General features: G+C 40.8%; 1 protein-coding gene across 1 annotated transcript; it reads right to left on the reverse strand.

The window, feature by feature from the left end:
• Nucleotides 1-874: 874 nt before the first annotated feature.
• Nucleotides 875-15,845, reverse strand: sec13.S (SEC13 homolog, nuclear pore and COPII coat complex component S homeolog). The gene is given in 9 exon segments (NM_001086973.1): nt 875-2,046; nt 3,022-3,168; nt 5,363-5,483; nt 5,648-5,781; nt 6,416-6,549; nt 7,118-7,269; nt 10,747-10,862; nt 12,515-12,559; nt 15,775-15,845. Coding segments are annotated over 9 exon segments (963 nt in total). The 5' UTR covers nt 15,778-15,845; the 3' UTR covers nt 875-1,935.
• Between the last annotated feature and the right edge of the window lie 1,110 nt (nt 15,846-16,955).

Consider the following 16,955-nt stretch of genomic DNA (forward strand, 5'->3'; position numbering starts at 1 on the left):
CTGAACCTCATGTCGTGGAATTTGGAATAGAAAGATGTAAGCACAGTACTGTGGATGTTTGTGGCCTCCTTCTTGCTATGTGAATTGTTGAATATTTGGCCTTTACGGTGTGACCCAATTAAGAAGGCGAGCCCACTATATAAGAAGTTACGGGACGAGCTGGGAAAACTGCATAAGATTGCAATCGGACTAGTGTATGGGGCCCTCCGCCCATCAACATTGATTGGCCATGTTTAAAAATCCTGTTGGATCATGGACCGCATTGGTTTGTTTATGCAGCCCTCGCTCCGACGCATGTATTTTCCTCGTGATCCAATCATTATGCCCGATATCGCCCACATCAAAGTGGGCATCTCAAAGAGAGATCTGCTCGTTTATCGACCTCTCCGGTACTCCCATCGGATCTCTGCATATACGGGCACCTTGAGAGAGTAGAACTCTGGCACATATGAATGAACAAGCAAATGTAATATATTGAAAGCAAAATAACAGCAGTATATTAAAAAGAGAATCCATTGCTGCGATTGGAGGGTACAGGCGGTACCACTGTAGGTGGCCTTGGCTGATAAGATCTGAAATTCACCCATATGCCTTACTATCCACTAGGCCTAATCACTAAGCTACAATAACCAATTGTTTTCTTTCATTACTATAACTGCTGATAGGCTGCAGCGCAAATATCTATGTTATATACATACAGAAACCTTCATTATCTATGTTCTTTCCCCATAATATATTTTACCAGCATTCCAGCGTACCCATAGATCCTCTTTCTTCAATTTCTCTCGGAGGGCCAACCCCACAGTATTTGATTTTTATAAGGACTTATATTAAGAAATAACCACAAACTAGATTAAAAACCAATAATAATTTGTGGAATTATACAGATAAACCTTTATTTCTGCTGGAGACTGCAACAATATTTTCTTGAAAAAGTAAACCTATGTTGTTAGAGAAGGGGAAATGGTAGAGGAGTCATTGGAACAAAGTTCTCTGTGTGAGAATCTGATACTGTAGCTCCCCCCACTTACACTGCATAAAAACCTGGCCAATTAGAACATGAGAAACTGGTAGGACAGTCCCCTATAATAAGTTCCTTCAAAGGAGCACAGGTATGTGCATAAGGGGATAGTCCTACCTGTACTGCCCTAAACATAGGCAATGATATTAGGGAAGGTAGCGCAGATTCACTGAAGTTGGTCATTGGTTTCAAACATTCTTTTTTTCTGTGAATAAACGAGGAAACACATTGCTGATAATTTAAAGGAGAAGGAAAGCTACCAAAGCAGTTTATTGCCAATAGATTAGCCACAATAGTGCAAGCTAGAACACTATATTTATTCTGTAGAAAGCTTTACCATACCTGAGTAACAGTTCTAGAAACTCTTGTTTAGGATAGTAGCTGCCATATTAGCTTGGTGTGACATCACTTCCTGCCCGAGTCTCTCCCTGCTCACTCATAGCTCTGGGCTCAGATTACAGCAGGGAGGGGAGGAGTGAGGGGCAGAGGAGCAAACTGAGCATGCTCAAGCCCTAGTCCTGGAGGTTTAAGCTGAAAACAGGAAGTCAGATACAGAAGCCCATGTGTACACAATAGAAGGAAAGAAATGTGGTGTTTCTTTTGACAGAGGACTCAGAGCAGCATTACTTTGAGGGTTTACTGGTGTATTTATATAGACCTTTCTGATAAAGCTTACTTAGTTTTAGCCTTTCCTTCTCCTTTAAGTTGCCGAGACCAGTAAATCCCAAAGAATACAAATGACAATTAAATCCATATGCCGATAAAGTACAGTCCTCTGTGGCACACGAGAGGTTAAAAATCAGGTGCAAATTGTCCAGGTAGAACAAACCCTTTGGATGCCAAAGTAACTTGAAGGACTGGAGTTGGGCAAAACTAAAATGGACACATTTTTATGACAAATTTCTGCTGAATGGTCATTGGTCATTTAATTGTCCCTCTGTCACGGTGGAAACAGCTCCTTGTCCCTTGTTTACATCACTAATACAGGCCCACTGTCCATCCACAGACTCCTTCCATAAGGTCACCTGTACAGAAGAAAAGAGAAGCAGGTTACAGCAATTCTTGATTATTTGGGGGGAATCACTTTTAAAGGAGAACTAAACCATAAGAATGAATAGGGCTAAAAATGCTATGTTTTATATAGTGAACTTATTGCACCAGCATAAAGTTTCAGCTTCTCAGTAGCAGCAATGATCCAGGACTTCAAACTTGTCACAGGGGGTCACCATCTTGGAAAGTGTCTGTGACACTCACATGCTCAGTGGGCTCTAAGCTTAGGGGTCGTCACTAATTATCCAGCAGAAAATGAGGTTGGTCTGTAATATAAGCTGATGCTACAGGTTTGCTGATTATTAAATTCTGATGCTAATTGCACTGGTTTCTGTGCTGCCGTGTAGTAATTATCTGTATTAATTACTAATCAGCCTTATATTGTGACATTTCTATTCTATGTGTACTGTATATTGTGAGTGGCTCCCTAAGCTCAGTAAGTGACAGCAGCACAGAGCATGTGCAGTGAATCAGCAGAAAAGAAGATGGGGAGCTACTGGGGCATCTCTGGAGACACAGATCTTTACTGCTAAAGGGATGTGGTTGCCTTTCCTTGTCCTTTAAAGGGAAGGTGTCAGTCGAGCAGAACCCTAATAAAATGGCAAGCATCAAACGGCAAAGAAAGACTATAATACACAAAAGCCATGAATATCTTGTAAATGATATCTTTATAAACGGTGACTAGTGATGTCATCAGTTATAAACGGTGAGTAGGGATGTCGTTTTTGTCTCATGACATGTATTGTAATAAATAAAGTACCCCTTGTTGCAAAATACGAGGATATTAGAAGTAACCTTTAAGTTCCATGACCTGTATAAAAGCACTCGGCCGAACTCCTTGGTGACTTATAATATCCATAGAGGGGGTACTTTATTCACTATATAATCAATAGGGAGATCCCTGCACTAAATAATGTAAAGCCTTTGGTTTTAGCACACACAGAACATACCTTGTTGTCACCCCCAGACACAGCCAGGATATTAGCAGTGATGGACCAGCTCACATGCCAAACAACATCATTAAACTTGTGCAGCAGTTTCGGAGTCCAACAGTTGGTGGCAGCATCATCACTTGTCCAGATATATACCCGGCCATCCTGCAAAAGGAAGTAAGGCTTCCAGTCATGGCAAAATATTTTTAAGAGCATCTTTATTAAAGAGGAAAGGGTCAACAGAAAACAAACTTGTGAAAACACTTTTTTGATATGAAAGTGTTAGAATGCCTTGAGCAGTTGATCACAATCGAGGTGAATGCATGTTTGGTGATTGCCATGTAGACAATCTAATGACTAGAGCACGGATAATCCCTCTGCATAATGGGCTGCTGGTATCAAAACAGTCACAACAAAGAGTGAAGCCGAGGGGGGTTTATATTGGTGATATAATCATCTACATTACAAGGACCGAACATGGAGGAGCATCAGTCTTTCTGTGTGCCCTGTTTAGGTCAAAACATAACAACATACATTCTTAAAAAGAAAGTAGAAAAGTACCCCGCTTGACCTGTTGATTCATAAATCTTACTCCTCTTCTAGGAATCTAATATCCTAATGGTTAGGGAATCATTTATCTCCAAGTATCATTAATTCGATCCCCTCCTTACAATACAAAGTGCCAGTGCTTGTAATCGGATTATCCCGGGACTAAAGTGCAGTGCCAGGAATAGCAGTAAATTCCTTAGAGTAATCAATAGTTAAAAGACTAATTAAAAAGTACTAACTCAATTCTGTAGGAAAACCAATTAATGATCATACGTAAATTCACTAAATGGGTGATACCCAAACTTCTAAAGTGCTATACAAGGAATGTTAATTGAATAGAGCTCCAAGTTCATTCCAAAGAATTGATTAATTAAGTGAAATGAGACACCATTTCCTTAGAATTCATTAGGTAATCAATTCATTAAAGCACGATTTGACAAAGTTGGTACGTGGAAGTAAATTAGACCACACACACCCACGAACGGACCACCACTCGCCTTGAAAAAGCTATTATAGCGAAACGCGTTGGCGTTCGGGTGCTTGACTTTGGTTTTTATTTCTCATTATACTGATTTGGTCCTTTTAAAAACAAATTATTGTCCAGGATTTGATTTGTGAGGGTGGCGTTCTGGTGCCGCTTGCTCAATTCTTTTCTACTTCTCCTTCTAGCGCTATTTCTATTACTACTTCCAAGAGGCCGTTGATTTTCAGGCTTAGTTAGCTCTTCAAAGCTTAGGGCAAGGTAAATTATGAGACCACAGTCCCGGTTAACCTGCCTTCTCCAGCTTTGTGGTTTCCCAGGGATAGAAAATCTTTAGGCAGTAGCTTTTGGCACAACTCCACCATTCTTTTTATCCTTCTCTCCTGTTTAAATTGAGCAAGTGGCTTTACTATTTATTAATTTAATCAGTTTAAATCTTTATTATTGTCTTACTCCTATTTATTACTTGAATCAATTTGAGAATTTTCTTTATTTATTAATATTCCTTGCACTGCACTTTAGTTTTCCTGCTTTAATGTATTGGTTACCTAATGAATTCTAAGGAAATGGTGTCTCAATTCACTTAAAGGGATACTGTCATGGGAAAAAAAAAATGTTTCAAAATGAGTCAGTTAATAGTGCTGCTCCAGCAGAATTCTGCACTGAAATCCATTTCTCAAAAGAGCAAACAGATTTTTTTATATTCAATTTTGAAATCTCACATCGGGCTAGACATTTTGTCAATTTCCCAGCTGCCACTGGTCATGTGACATTTTTCCCATGACAGTATCCCTTTAATTAATCAATTCTTTGGAATGAACTTGAAGCTCTATTCAATTAGCATTCCTTGTATAGCACTTTAGAAGTTTGGGTATGATCATTAATTGGTGTTCCTACTGAATTGAGTTAGTCCTTTTTAATTAGTCTTAACTCTTGATTACTCTAAGGAATTAACTGCTATTACTGGCAGTGCTATTATGGCCATTATAAATCACTTTCATTTGATAAGAATAAGAAACACTGTGGACCCTTTAGCACAGGTAATTATGAAATAATTATGAAAATGGGCACAACTGGGTCCTGGGGCAGCTGTGCAGGGCAGGCCGAGTGTTTATGTGTAAGATGATGTGTGGTGAGAAGTGATATGATATGATGTAGCAGTGATGGTGATATGTGATATAACTCTGAGCTTCAGGTTGGAGAGAGGAAAGCAAAATAATTCAGATACCAATAAAAAATTGGTATTTGAAGAAGAAAGTAATTATACAATTTAGATTGCATGTGAGTGATTGAATCATTTAAATGACAACAAACAAGGTTTCTTCTCACCTGAGAGCAACTAGCGATGGTGCTGGTTGGCAAACCAATGGAGGGAGCCCAGGCCACATCCCGCACCCAATCACTGTGAGCTTCCAGCTTCTGATCCTCTTTCCACTGGCCATCTTCCTCCCTAAGGTCAGAGCATAAACATGGCAGCTTTTCAGATGTAACCAAATTGGTTGGAGATGACAGTGATAAAACAAACAACACAAAGCATCATGTATGATAAAACTGCAGCTGTGCATGGACAAGTAACACAATATATAACACTACAGTGTGATGCTGCCAATTTACCTCCAGATTTTCACTAAGTTATCACATCCGCCAGACACAAATCTCTTGATATAATTGGGCTTCTGACTGGATGGCTGATCAACAAGACTTCCAGGGATAACAGAAGGGGCCCAACTCACTGCGTTACAACCAATCTAGAAAATAGAAAGAAAGTTACAGCAAGTCTGAGGCCAAATGAAAAGCCAGGTTTCTGCTATTCACCGATTCTGCAGCTGGATATAAAGCAGCCACATCACAGACAGCCGTATAAGCAATGCCACAAAGTTATAATATAATGTTATATATAGTAATATGTTAAATGAGAAGGAAAGACGTTTATTGCCAATAGATTAGCCACAATAGTACAAGCTAGAACACTATATTTATTCTGCAGAATGCTTTACCATACCTGAGTAAACAGCTCTAGAAGTTCTCCTCTCTGTTTGTTTAGGATAGCAGCTGCCATATTAGCTTGGTGAGACCACTTCCTGCCTGAGTCTTTCCCTGCTCACTCATAGCCCTGGGCTCAGATTACAGCGGAGGAGGGAGAGGGAAAGAGGAACAAACTGAGCATGCTCAAGCCCTAGCCCTGGAGGTTTAAGCTGAAAACAGGAAGTCTGATACAGAAGCCCATGTGTACAAAATAGAAGGAAAGAAATGCTGTGTTTCTTTTGACAGAGCAGCATTACTTTTACTGGGTTTACTGGTGTATTTATATAGACCTTTCTGATTATTTAATTTTAGACTTTCCTTCTCCTTCAAACAGGCACCAGAAGGCCCTTTACTCACTGTGTGTGCGTTGCTGATTTTTTTCACTTCCCAGGGCCCGTCTCCGGTAAAGGTGAGAATAGAGATCGCTCCATCCGAACTGCCACATGCCAGCACTAGCCCGAAGTCGTGGGGAGCCCAGCAAACAGAATTTACTGTACAGCAAGGCAAAAACACTGACTAGCACAGGGAATAGCTGGAATGTTACATTTTATAGAACCATAGATTACATTTTTAAAGGGGTGGTTCACCTTTAAGTTAACTTTGGTATGTTATAGAATGGCCAATGCTAAACAACTTTTCGATTGGTCTTTTATTTTTTTCTTATAGTTTTCAAACTATTTGCTGCCTTCTTTTGACTCGTTCCAGATTTCAAGTGGGGGGTCACTGACCCCATCTAAAAACAAATGCTCTGCAAGGCTACAAAATGTATTGTTATTGCTACATTTATTACTCATCTTTCTATTCAGATCCTCTCCTATTCAAATTCCAGTCTCTTTATTTTCTTATTAGTTGCTAACGTCATTTGGACCCTAGCAACCAGACTGCTGAAACGGCAAACTGGAGAGCTGCTGAATAAAAAGCGAATTAACTCAAAAAAACACAAATAATAAAAAATGAAAACCAACTGCAAATTGTCTCAGAATATCACTATATACGTCATACTAAATGTTAACTCAAAGGTGAACAACCCCTTTACTCTGTTCAAACACAGCAAATTACCTGAAGAGTCGTGCCCTGTGTATTCATACGTCTTCTCCCAAGTCCCATTTTCCTCTTTCCAGATGATTACTTTTCGGTCGTAGGAGCAGGAGGCCAAGATGTTTCCATACATGGGATGGGCCCAAGCAACCTGCCAAACTGGACCGTCATGCCTGAAACCAGTATGAGATACAGGTATGAGAACTGTGCACAGCCACGTCTCTTATGTAGCAGGAGATGTGCACTCACTCAGACAATTCATTTCTAATTTCGATGAAATGGCTTTCCTTAAAGGGGAAGGAAACCTAGTCAGCGCAAACCCCCCACCCCCCCTCCCGTTTGTTGCCCACCCTCCCTCCTCCCCCCTGGCCTACCCGTCCCGCTGGGCAAATGCCCCTAACTTGTTACTTACCCTTCTGCGCAGGTCCAGTCCAGGGAGTTCACCGACGACATCTTCTTCCACACGATCTTCTTCCTGCTGTGAACGGCGTTTTGGCGCTTGCGCAGTAGGATCATTTCGCCGGTACGGATCTACTGCGCAGCAGGAAGAAGATCGCGTGGAAGAAGATGTCGACGGTGAACTCCCTGGACTGGACCTGCGCAGAAGGGTAAGTAACAAGTTAGGGGCATTTGCCCAGCGGGACGGGTAGGCCAGGGGGAGGAGGGAGGGTGGGCAACAAACGGGAGGGGGGGGTTTGTGCCGACTATGTTTCCTTCCCCTTTAAGGCTGGTGACACGCTAAGATTCTGGGGAGATTATTCGCCTCTTCTTAGCGCTTCTAATCTCCCCTAAAAGCACCCTGAGCGTTATTTTTTCCGAAGTCGCCTCATGAGGAAACTTCAGGGGACTTCGGCATACAAAGTGCTCCGACTGCCATCCTGCCGGTGATTTACATTCTAGCAGACGGGAAGGCATTTAGGGAAGATTAGTCACCTGAAGAAGAGGCGTTTTGTTGCTGGGCAGACCCCAGAATCTTAGCATGTGTCACCACCCTAAAGCAAATCAAATTTATAGGATTGTCAGATATACAGGAGGGACAGAATAATGGAAACACTTGCCAAAAAAAGGACCCATTTCAAATTCAACAGAAACATTCCCAATGTATATTGTAATAAATATGACATTCTTTTTTTCAAAAATATATGAGAAAAGAGTGATTTCATATGAGTAAGCAAAGCTCAATTTTTAAGATCTTTGGAGATTGGTTTGTCCCTGAAGTGTCATCTTGTCAAACGTTAGACACGGGGAGACTGCAACAAGAAACCGCTACGGGCTGCAATGGACACTTCTATGCCCTAGTGTCTGCTCAGAGATTTTATATATGTGTTGAAGGGAAACTAAAGTCTAAAATAGAATAAGGCTAGAAATGCTGTATTTTGTAAACTAAACATAAACATGAACTTACAGCACCACAAGCCTAATCAAACAAATGATTTATGCTTTCAAAGTTGGCCACAGGGGGTCACCATCTTGTAACTTTGTTAAACATCTTTGCAAGACTAAGACTGTGCACATGCTCAGTGTGGTCTGGGAGACTTAGAAATTGTCATAAATTATCAAAACAGCACAAGTCAAATAATATCTGCCAGAAGCCGATACAGCAAGACTGATTACTGTGTTGTCATGAAATCTAATGTGGATTTTATAGTTTTGTATTGTTTAAATCTGGCTCCATGATCTTTGTCCCTGCCACTTGAGTTGGAAACAGAGGATGTAAAGGCAAAAATAAAATCCAATTTTTATTTTATTAGCTGAAAAAGAAACCTATCCCCCTATAATACATATGTAGCGTTTTTATAAGAAACCTGACTGTATGCAGTGAAATTACCCCTTTATTTATTTGCTCTGACTGCTGCAGATATGAATCTCTACACGGTCACTGGCTGCTCTACAGGGAAACAAACAAAGCTGCTCCAGTTCTGGGAATTAAGGTGGGGGGCTCCCCCTGGCGTTTGAAAGTATTATTACCCTGGAGAGCAGTTAGGGACCATCTGAAGTTTCCTATCGGCAGAAAGTAAAAGAAGGGAGAATCTCACTGCATACAGCCAGGTTTCTTATAAAAATGGTAGACATTTTTTAATTAAAGTATATTGGAGTTAGGTTTCTTTTTCATTAAAAAAGTAAAAATGGGATTTTATTTTATTTTTTTACGTTCCCTTTAAACCAATGTAACCAAAGCCATTATGGACTTGTGTTGAAAATTCTGTTTGGTCTGAAAACCCACCAGTTATGCGTTTTTCCTACATTCAAAGGTTTTGGGAGAGTTAATGAAAGCCATCAACCCACACAGGCGTTTCCTTGCTGTTAGACAGCTTGGTGTTGTATACATAGCTATCTTATATGAGCTAATATAAATCCAGAACGGTCACAAGACTATAAGGGGCAGATTTATCAAAATGTGAGATTAGAACTCACCAGAGAAAAACTCGCTCACTTTCTATTTATTTTTTGGGATTTCTAACAGCACATCTATTAAATGGTGAACTCCATTGATAAGTACGATTCTAAATCCCATAGGAATGAATAGAAAGTGAGAGAGTTTTCTCTTGTGAGTTTTTAATCTCACATTTTGATAAATCTGCCCCTAAATGCAGAAATTATTTTTGGTCTGAAAACCCACCAATGACTCTTTTACCTACATTCAAACAGGCAAAGGGAGAGACAATACAAGCCCTCAACCCACACTGGCAGACAGTCCTGACTTTATTATATGGACAGGCACCTCATATGAATCAATTGCTTATGAATGACCAAGGCTTTGTTATGACATAAGGAAAGTTAGTGCACAAACACTGTTTTCCCATGAGTCCACCATAGCTCCAGTTTTATAAATGTCACAATCACCTTCTACATAAGTTCTGGAATGTAGAACACAGTTGATTTCCAGTCCTTTCATTTTTAAAGGGGAACGATTGTGAAAATGAAAATTTAATATAAGCTTCATCATACTGAAATAAGAAACTTTCTAAATACAATCAATTAAAAATTCGGCATCGTTTCTGAAACATTCAAGTTTATCGTCACTATTCCTCTCAGCATCTGTTTCTCTCTGTTCTCTCTTCTTGCAGCAGTTGGGTGTGAGATATTCAATGACAGTTAGATCTAATATATCTTATGGGGGGGGGTCTCCCTTTCCTAGTAGATGAATTAGAGCTCTCTCAGATAACTGTTTCCAGTATGAACAAAATCTAACAAAATAACTGCCTTTTGCATAAATCCTGCATGTAGAGAGACATGATGTCAGGTGACTTTAATAGAGTGAGCTCTAATACATCTTCTAGGCATAAGGAGCCTCCTATAAGATATATTGGATCTAACTGTCAATGAATATCTGACACCCAACCCAACAGTACATAATATTTAATTGATTGTATTTAAAAGTTTCTTATTTCAGTAAGATGAAGCTTATATTAAATGTTCATTTTCGTGATAGTTCCGCTTAGAACTTAAACCTTAGAAACAGCATTTGCAAGCTGAAGGCGACAGGCAGACCAGCTCCTTATTGGTTACCAGTAATCATATACTGTACATTGACAACATCTGTCTATTCCCTGTCCCTATCCTGCTATAATGAAGAACAAATATAAACAGGGGCCTATGAAACATCAGAAAGCCAGTGAGAGGAACAAGAACAGCCCTCCATCACTCACCCACGCAGGTCAGCTATCAGGATCTGGCCTCCATTCTTTACATCAAAGATCTTCACAGATCGATCAGAGGAACAAGTAGCAAGACGTATGCCATAATAATCCATCTGGGCATCATGCTGCAAGACATTTAAGCATCCAGCTGATTTTAGAGAAAAATATAACCTATTTATTGTTATGAATATTAGCAAGGGTAGCGGTGCAAGGGTTAATCATTGAGAAGTGATCTGAAAAAGAGTTTAACAAGGAGATCAACAAGAATAGCAACAAGGGAGCCATAGCAGAAGATCCTGCAGCCTTTCTCCTTATTAAACTGGGATCTAATTTCAAGATGTACTGGCAGAATGTTACTAGTCCTGTTAATGGTGTCATTCATCTTTGTGCTTCCAAAGGCAGCTCCTTCCTTTACCCTTCCAGCTGATTGTCCCCATTCTATCATAATATCTCCCTCTCTGCTCCATTCCAAACACTGCTACTCATATACCTTGTATAGCTTTGTGAAAAATCTAGCACCTCTGACTACTACTTCACAAAGGCATAGCAAGTTCAAATCTTTCTCCCACCTGCTCTCCCTCGGTCTTCTGCTATTACTTGCTGCAGGAGATATGCCTCCTAAACCAGGTCCCTGCATATACCTATCTGTCAACCTCCACACAATTGTCCCCCTCTGTTTAAACCCACAAATACTGCTAACTTTATTCAAATTCCTACTCTCTCACCTGCTCTTCTCGCCTTCTTCTCTTCTTAATACCCTCTCACTTGATCTCTTCTGCTCTAAGTCACTTCAGCCCTTTGCCCTAACGGAGACCTGGCTATCACAGAATGACAACACAGTCTCTCATATCTCCTGCTCTACTGGACATGAAGGAGGAATAGACATTCTGGTCTCCCCTCATTGCTGTTTTAAACTAATCTTTACCTCCTTCCTGCATGTTATTTACAGACCTCCTTCTGCCAAATCTTCTGCTATATTTCTCTCCAACCTTGAATTCTGTCTCTCTTTTTTCCTGTGTTCTGCAAGCCATGCAGTTATTTTGGGTGACTTCAATTGTCACATCAATGACTCATCTCAGTCGTGGCCATCATGATTTTTCCATCTAAAAACGTCCTTTGATCTCCAGCAGTGGACAAATACAGCTACGTATAAGGATGGTCACTTATTTTGGTCGCATTTAGCAGTGATTCTTTGGCTCTTTCAGATCACCATCTTATCCTTTTTCTATTTTGCACACTCCCCCCTCTGCTAACCATCAGCCAAAAATACTGGTTTCCCCTTTTGATATAACTGCTCTATTGAATTCTCTCAGTTCTAGTCTCTCCTCCTCCTTGCTTCCTCTGATCCGGATTGACTGGTAAATAACTACAACTCTGTTCCATCTGCTGCTATCAATACTCATGCCCCTCTGCCCCCAATCCCCATCCCTGGATAAACTCTCAGATGCGATTTCTGCATTCATTTATGCAAATGGCAGAGTACATGTGGAGGAAAACTTTCCCCTCATTATCCAAACAGGCCTGTGTAAAGTCCAAAAAGTCTGAAAAAGGCTATGCTGAGCCCATCCTGTCTGTCTAACTAGCACCAGGTCTGTCTCTTATACCGCTAGCCTCTAAACTTCTGGAATATCTTTTCTCATGTTACCAACTTTCTCTGCTCCCATAATCTGCTGAACCCTATGTAGTCTGGCTTTCAACCTGCAAGTTCCACTGAGACTGTCTCATGTAGAGTCGCAAACAAACTCCAAACTGTTAAGGCCAAGGATTTGGAACTTACAATCATATCCTCATGGGAAGTGTCCACAGTGTTTATGACGGACACCTGCAATAAGAGGAGAAGAGTTAATAACATTGCACTTGGGAAAATGCAGCATCACAATACAAGCAACACAGATAGGGATACTGAGCTCAGTTAGGGTCAGAAGGCTGATGGATTCTCCTGACGGAATCTAATGTGGCTTGCAATGGTACAGCATGGCCCACTTCTTAGGAAGGTTTGGCGAAAAGCTTAAAATGCAAAGCCCTCCTCAACCAGCCAATCTCCAGCACTGATCTTCGGCCAGCACTGCAGACTGGGAGCTCAGTACTCTCAGTTGAAGATATGCCTGCAAAGTGCACAATTGGCAAATCTTTTTTAAGAAAACATGAACACCCTTAGGACTAACTTAGGAGTTGAAGGGGTTGTTCAACTTTAAATTAACTTTCAGTATGATATAGAGAGTGCTGTTGTGAAACAGATTGCAATTGGTCTTCGTGTTTTATTGTACGTGGTATTTGAATTATATAGCGTTTAGTTTAGCAGTTCTCCACTTTGTAATTTAAGCAGCTATCTAGTTGCTATGGTCCAATGGAACCTAGCAACCAGTCAGTGGTTTCTAGTCTTCGAACCATTAAACATTTGAAGATTTGTCGCTGCTCCATAGTCTACCACTTTTTTAGCCATCTTAAACTGATTTGCCCTAAAGGAAAATGCACAGCCTTTAAAAAAAACTAATGAATTAAAAAGAAATGTAACTCACTAAAAGGAAAAAACGTACCAAACTGGGCCAAGTTTACAACACTATATTAATGAAGCAAACCTAAACTTTTTCATTTGCAAAGTAAACAACATTAGCTGAGTAAAGGCTTGTTAGAATGAAGGCATGGACTGCAGTGTCAGGATATTAAACCAGGACATCCTATGTCACCATGATTAGCATTTATTTACAAGCTATAAAGATTTGAAATTTCCACATAGGTTAAAATGCCACCTGGGCAAAATTCTCCCATTAAGCCTCAGGAAAAATAGCATTTAAAGGAGAGGTTTACTTTATCTAGCCGGAGCAGCATTTAACCTGCTATTTCGCTGCTAGGGTTACTGACAATATAATGAGCCACAGATGGGAATATGAATAGAATATGAATGAATGGAAAGATAATTACAGTTTAGCCGCACACTGTAGCAACTACTTATCAGTCTGGGGGTGTCAAAGATGTAGTGATTCTAGGTTCAGTTTCAACCAAAAATCAGTCAAAGGTATTTCACGTGCAAGTAACACATCATGTTTTCTTGTGTGTCCCAGGCGTCCCTGTGCCTATTAAATACAGATGCATGTATAGTACAGAAAATGGCAACAAAGTGCGCATGTCCTCAGCCCAGGGGGATGCCGGGAACATGGAAGAAAACGGTGGTCCGATGCCTGCAAGTATCTGGGGCTGGTCCATTTTTTGAAGAAGAGAAGAACCGCTGGGGTAGGAGGTAAGAACCTACTGGGTGCAGCAACAACAACTTGGCACTGATTCCTTTCTTTTCTGTTTTAATGCAGAGTTGCAAAAAGGCAGAATAGGAAGACAAATAATTAAAAATAATCAAACTTTATTACTTCCATTTATGCTAGACTTTTCCACACTTTCATCTGATTACAAGCAAGGCCCTCTTTAACTCCGGAGTCTGTCTGCATTTGCATGTAATCCGTATAGTTTATGAATACCATAGTACTGTTTAGAATTTAGGAATATGTCAATGCTTTGTAAATGATATGGTTTGTGAAATGCCTACTTTCAGAGTTGCATCAAGTGGATGTAAACTTTCTGCCGCTGGGTCACTTTTAGAGAGAAAGTTGTGTTAATATCAACAATGTAAGGCACCCCCAGTGTTATAATCACATACCTGATACCCTAGGCTGGTGCTCCTGCAATCTTCTTCATTATTCGGCTGCACAGGCAAGCACATGTACAGTAGAGTAAAAAGCCAGCTTTTTGCTTAAAGGAGAAGGAAAGGTACCCCCAATGGCACCCCAAGTGAATGTATTTATTTACCTGAAACCCGGTTCAGAGCTCCTATCAGCAGAAAACTGCACCGGCCCAGGGTTATACCAGTGAGCACCACGGATCGCTTCTCTTCCGTCTTCGGCTTGCTTTGGGCAGCTGCACATGAGCAGTAGAACGAAAGGCCGAACTTTATCTTAAAAGTCAGCTATTTCGTTCAACTGTGCATGCGTCTGCCCTGGAAAATTGGAAGCAAGAAGAAGCTGGAAGAGGATCGCTCCGTGGCCGGTGCAGTTTTCTGCGGATAGGAGCACCAGTCCAGGGTTTCAGGTAAGTCAATACTATCACTTAGGGGAGCCTAACATTTGGCACCCCCAAGTGCAGGATACCTTTCCTTCTCCTTTAAAGTTCACGGCACATGAGGAGGAGGAAGCTAACAGAAGCACCAGCCCAAAGTATTAGGTAAGTGATTATAATCACTGGGGGGGGGTCCCTAACATTTGGCACGCCAGTCCCCCCTTCCCACGGGTCACATGTTTACTTTTTCCTTTATCTGCTGCTCATTTGAACTTATCATACTACACAAACTGGTTCTACTCACTGAAGGACAAAGTCTACTAATGACGGAGTTCAGCAGCAGCTAGGGTTGCCACCTGGCCAGTATTTCACTGTCCTGGCCGGTAAAAATGATGCCAATCAAAAAAAACGGCAAGAATATAGTAAGTCCGGTATTTTTTTTTTCCCAGAAAAGGTGGCAACCCTAGCAGCAGCAGATACAAATCGAAATCTCCAGCAAAAGCTTGGTTAGGAATCTAGTTGCATGGAAATGTTATATATTTGGTGGGACCTCTGGTATTCATATGATCCTTGCTATAAAACACAGCATATTACCATACAAAACCAAAACACCAGGGTTGAATGACACTGTGGGAGGACAACAGTTGATTTCTGACATGTTATTATTAGTATGTATCCACAACATATCCTGCAGCCAGATACAATAAAAGGGAGAATATATATAGAGGATCCTACTCATAAGAGCTTACAATCTAAAATAAGAACGTGGGTATAAGTCACACCATTGCAGAAAAACCCTGGCCCTGCCGATGGAGAAATAATATATGAATCAGGAACGTGCAATGTGCAGTAGTGCTGAACTACAACACCCAGAATCCTCACAATTACCTCTGTGGGTGGGAGAGGCTGAGTATAGACTATCACTATAGGAGCAACCAGACCACCCAGAGAGTAGGCCATTCGCTAACAAACTGCCTGTTAGGCGCTACTCACCATTTTCTTCGGTCTTGTGAGGCTCCTTAGTTAGAGAATGACTTTCCCCCCTAATCTCAGACGTGGCAGCTCCAGGCAGCTCACCGCAGGATCTTGCTCGCTAGAACTTCCGGGTGTACAGCGCTACTTCCGCTCCGGGTGCAACAACTAACACTTCCGGGTGTAGGGCCCTTTAGTTCTCAGCCATAGTTTCTTTAGCGCTGGGGTGATGGTTTTGGGTGGGTTCTAGTAGTTTGAGGGCGTTTTGTATGAACCTGTACGTGAAAAGCAATCCCTCAAGTTGAAATGTGTTGTTTTAATACCTACCATATACCTAGTGATAGTGAATAATAATATGGCACTGCTGCATACCTCCCAACATTTTGGAAGTAAAAAGAGGGACAAAAAAATTATTTTGCACGTAGAACAGCGTATATTTTTGACCATGCCCCTTTATGTGGCCACATAAATTTTGCAGGTTATGAAAGTTTGAAAATATTTCTCCTTATCTAAACTGTATCTTATTTGCACATGTGGCTGTTCTGTGCTCTCTGCTAAAAGCCAATTAAGTGAGAAACTTTGTATCTTTTTCTGGCTGTTCAGTGCAGAGAAAATAGGGACTTTCCAGTACAAATGAGGGACTGCAGATTGAGCTGTCAAAAGAGGGACTATCCCTCCGAAAAAGGGACAGTTGGGAGGTATGCCTGGGACTGGAAGTAGGGTTGCCACCTTTTCAGGAAAAAAAAAACGCCCTCCCTATATATTTAGCTTTTTTCCCTATTAATAACATTGGGATCCGCCATCATTTTACCTTTTTTTCCGCACTGCTGGGAGTGCGGAAAAAAAGGTACTTTACCAGGTATATGCACTATAATTCAAAGTCAGACAATAACACATTTACGTCTAGTTTTAAAGGAAAGTTACCATTACCAGATCATGTACAAAAATATGAGTGTATGTAGTTGCTTCCCCTTTTACTTGAAAAAAAATAAAGCCTACCAAACAAGCAGTCAGCAAGACGTTCTGTATGAGGATGGTGCATGTTCTTCAGTGGCCACTTTCCACTGATATCACAAATGGTAACGTTTGGAACAGCACCACACAATGTTTTTCTTATTAAAAAGCCTTTATTAGAGTTTAGGGCATCACAGCAACGTTTCAGGCCGTGCAGCCTTTTGTCAAGCTTGTTAAAAAATAAAAAC

The sequence above is a fragment of the Xenopus laevis genome, chromosome 4S (assembly GCF_017654675.1).
Source record: "Xenopus laevis strain J_2021 chromosome 4S, Xenopus_laevis_v10.1, whole genome shotgun sequence".
NCBI classification, from domain to species: domain Eukaryota; kingdom Metazoa; phylum Chordata; class Amphibia; order Anura; family Pipidae; genus Xenopus; species Xenopus laevis.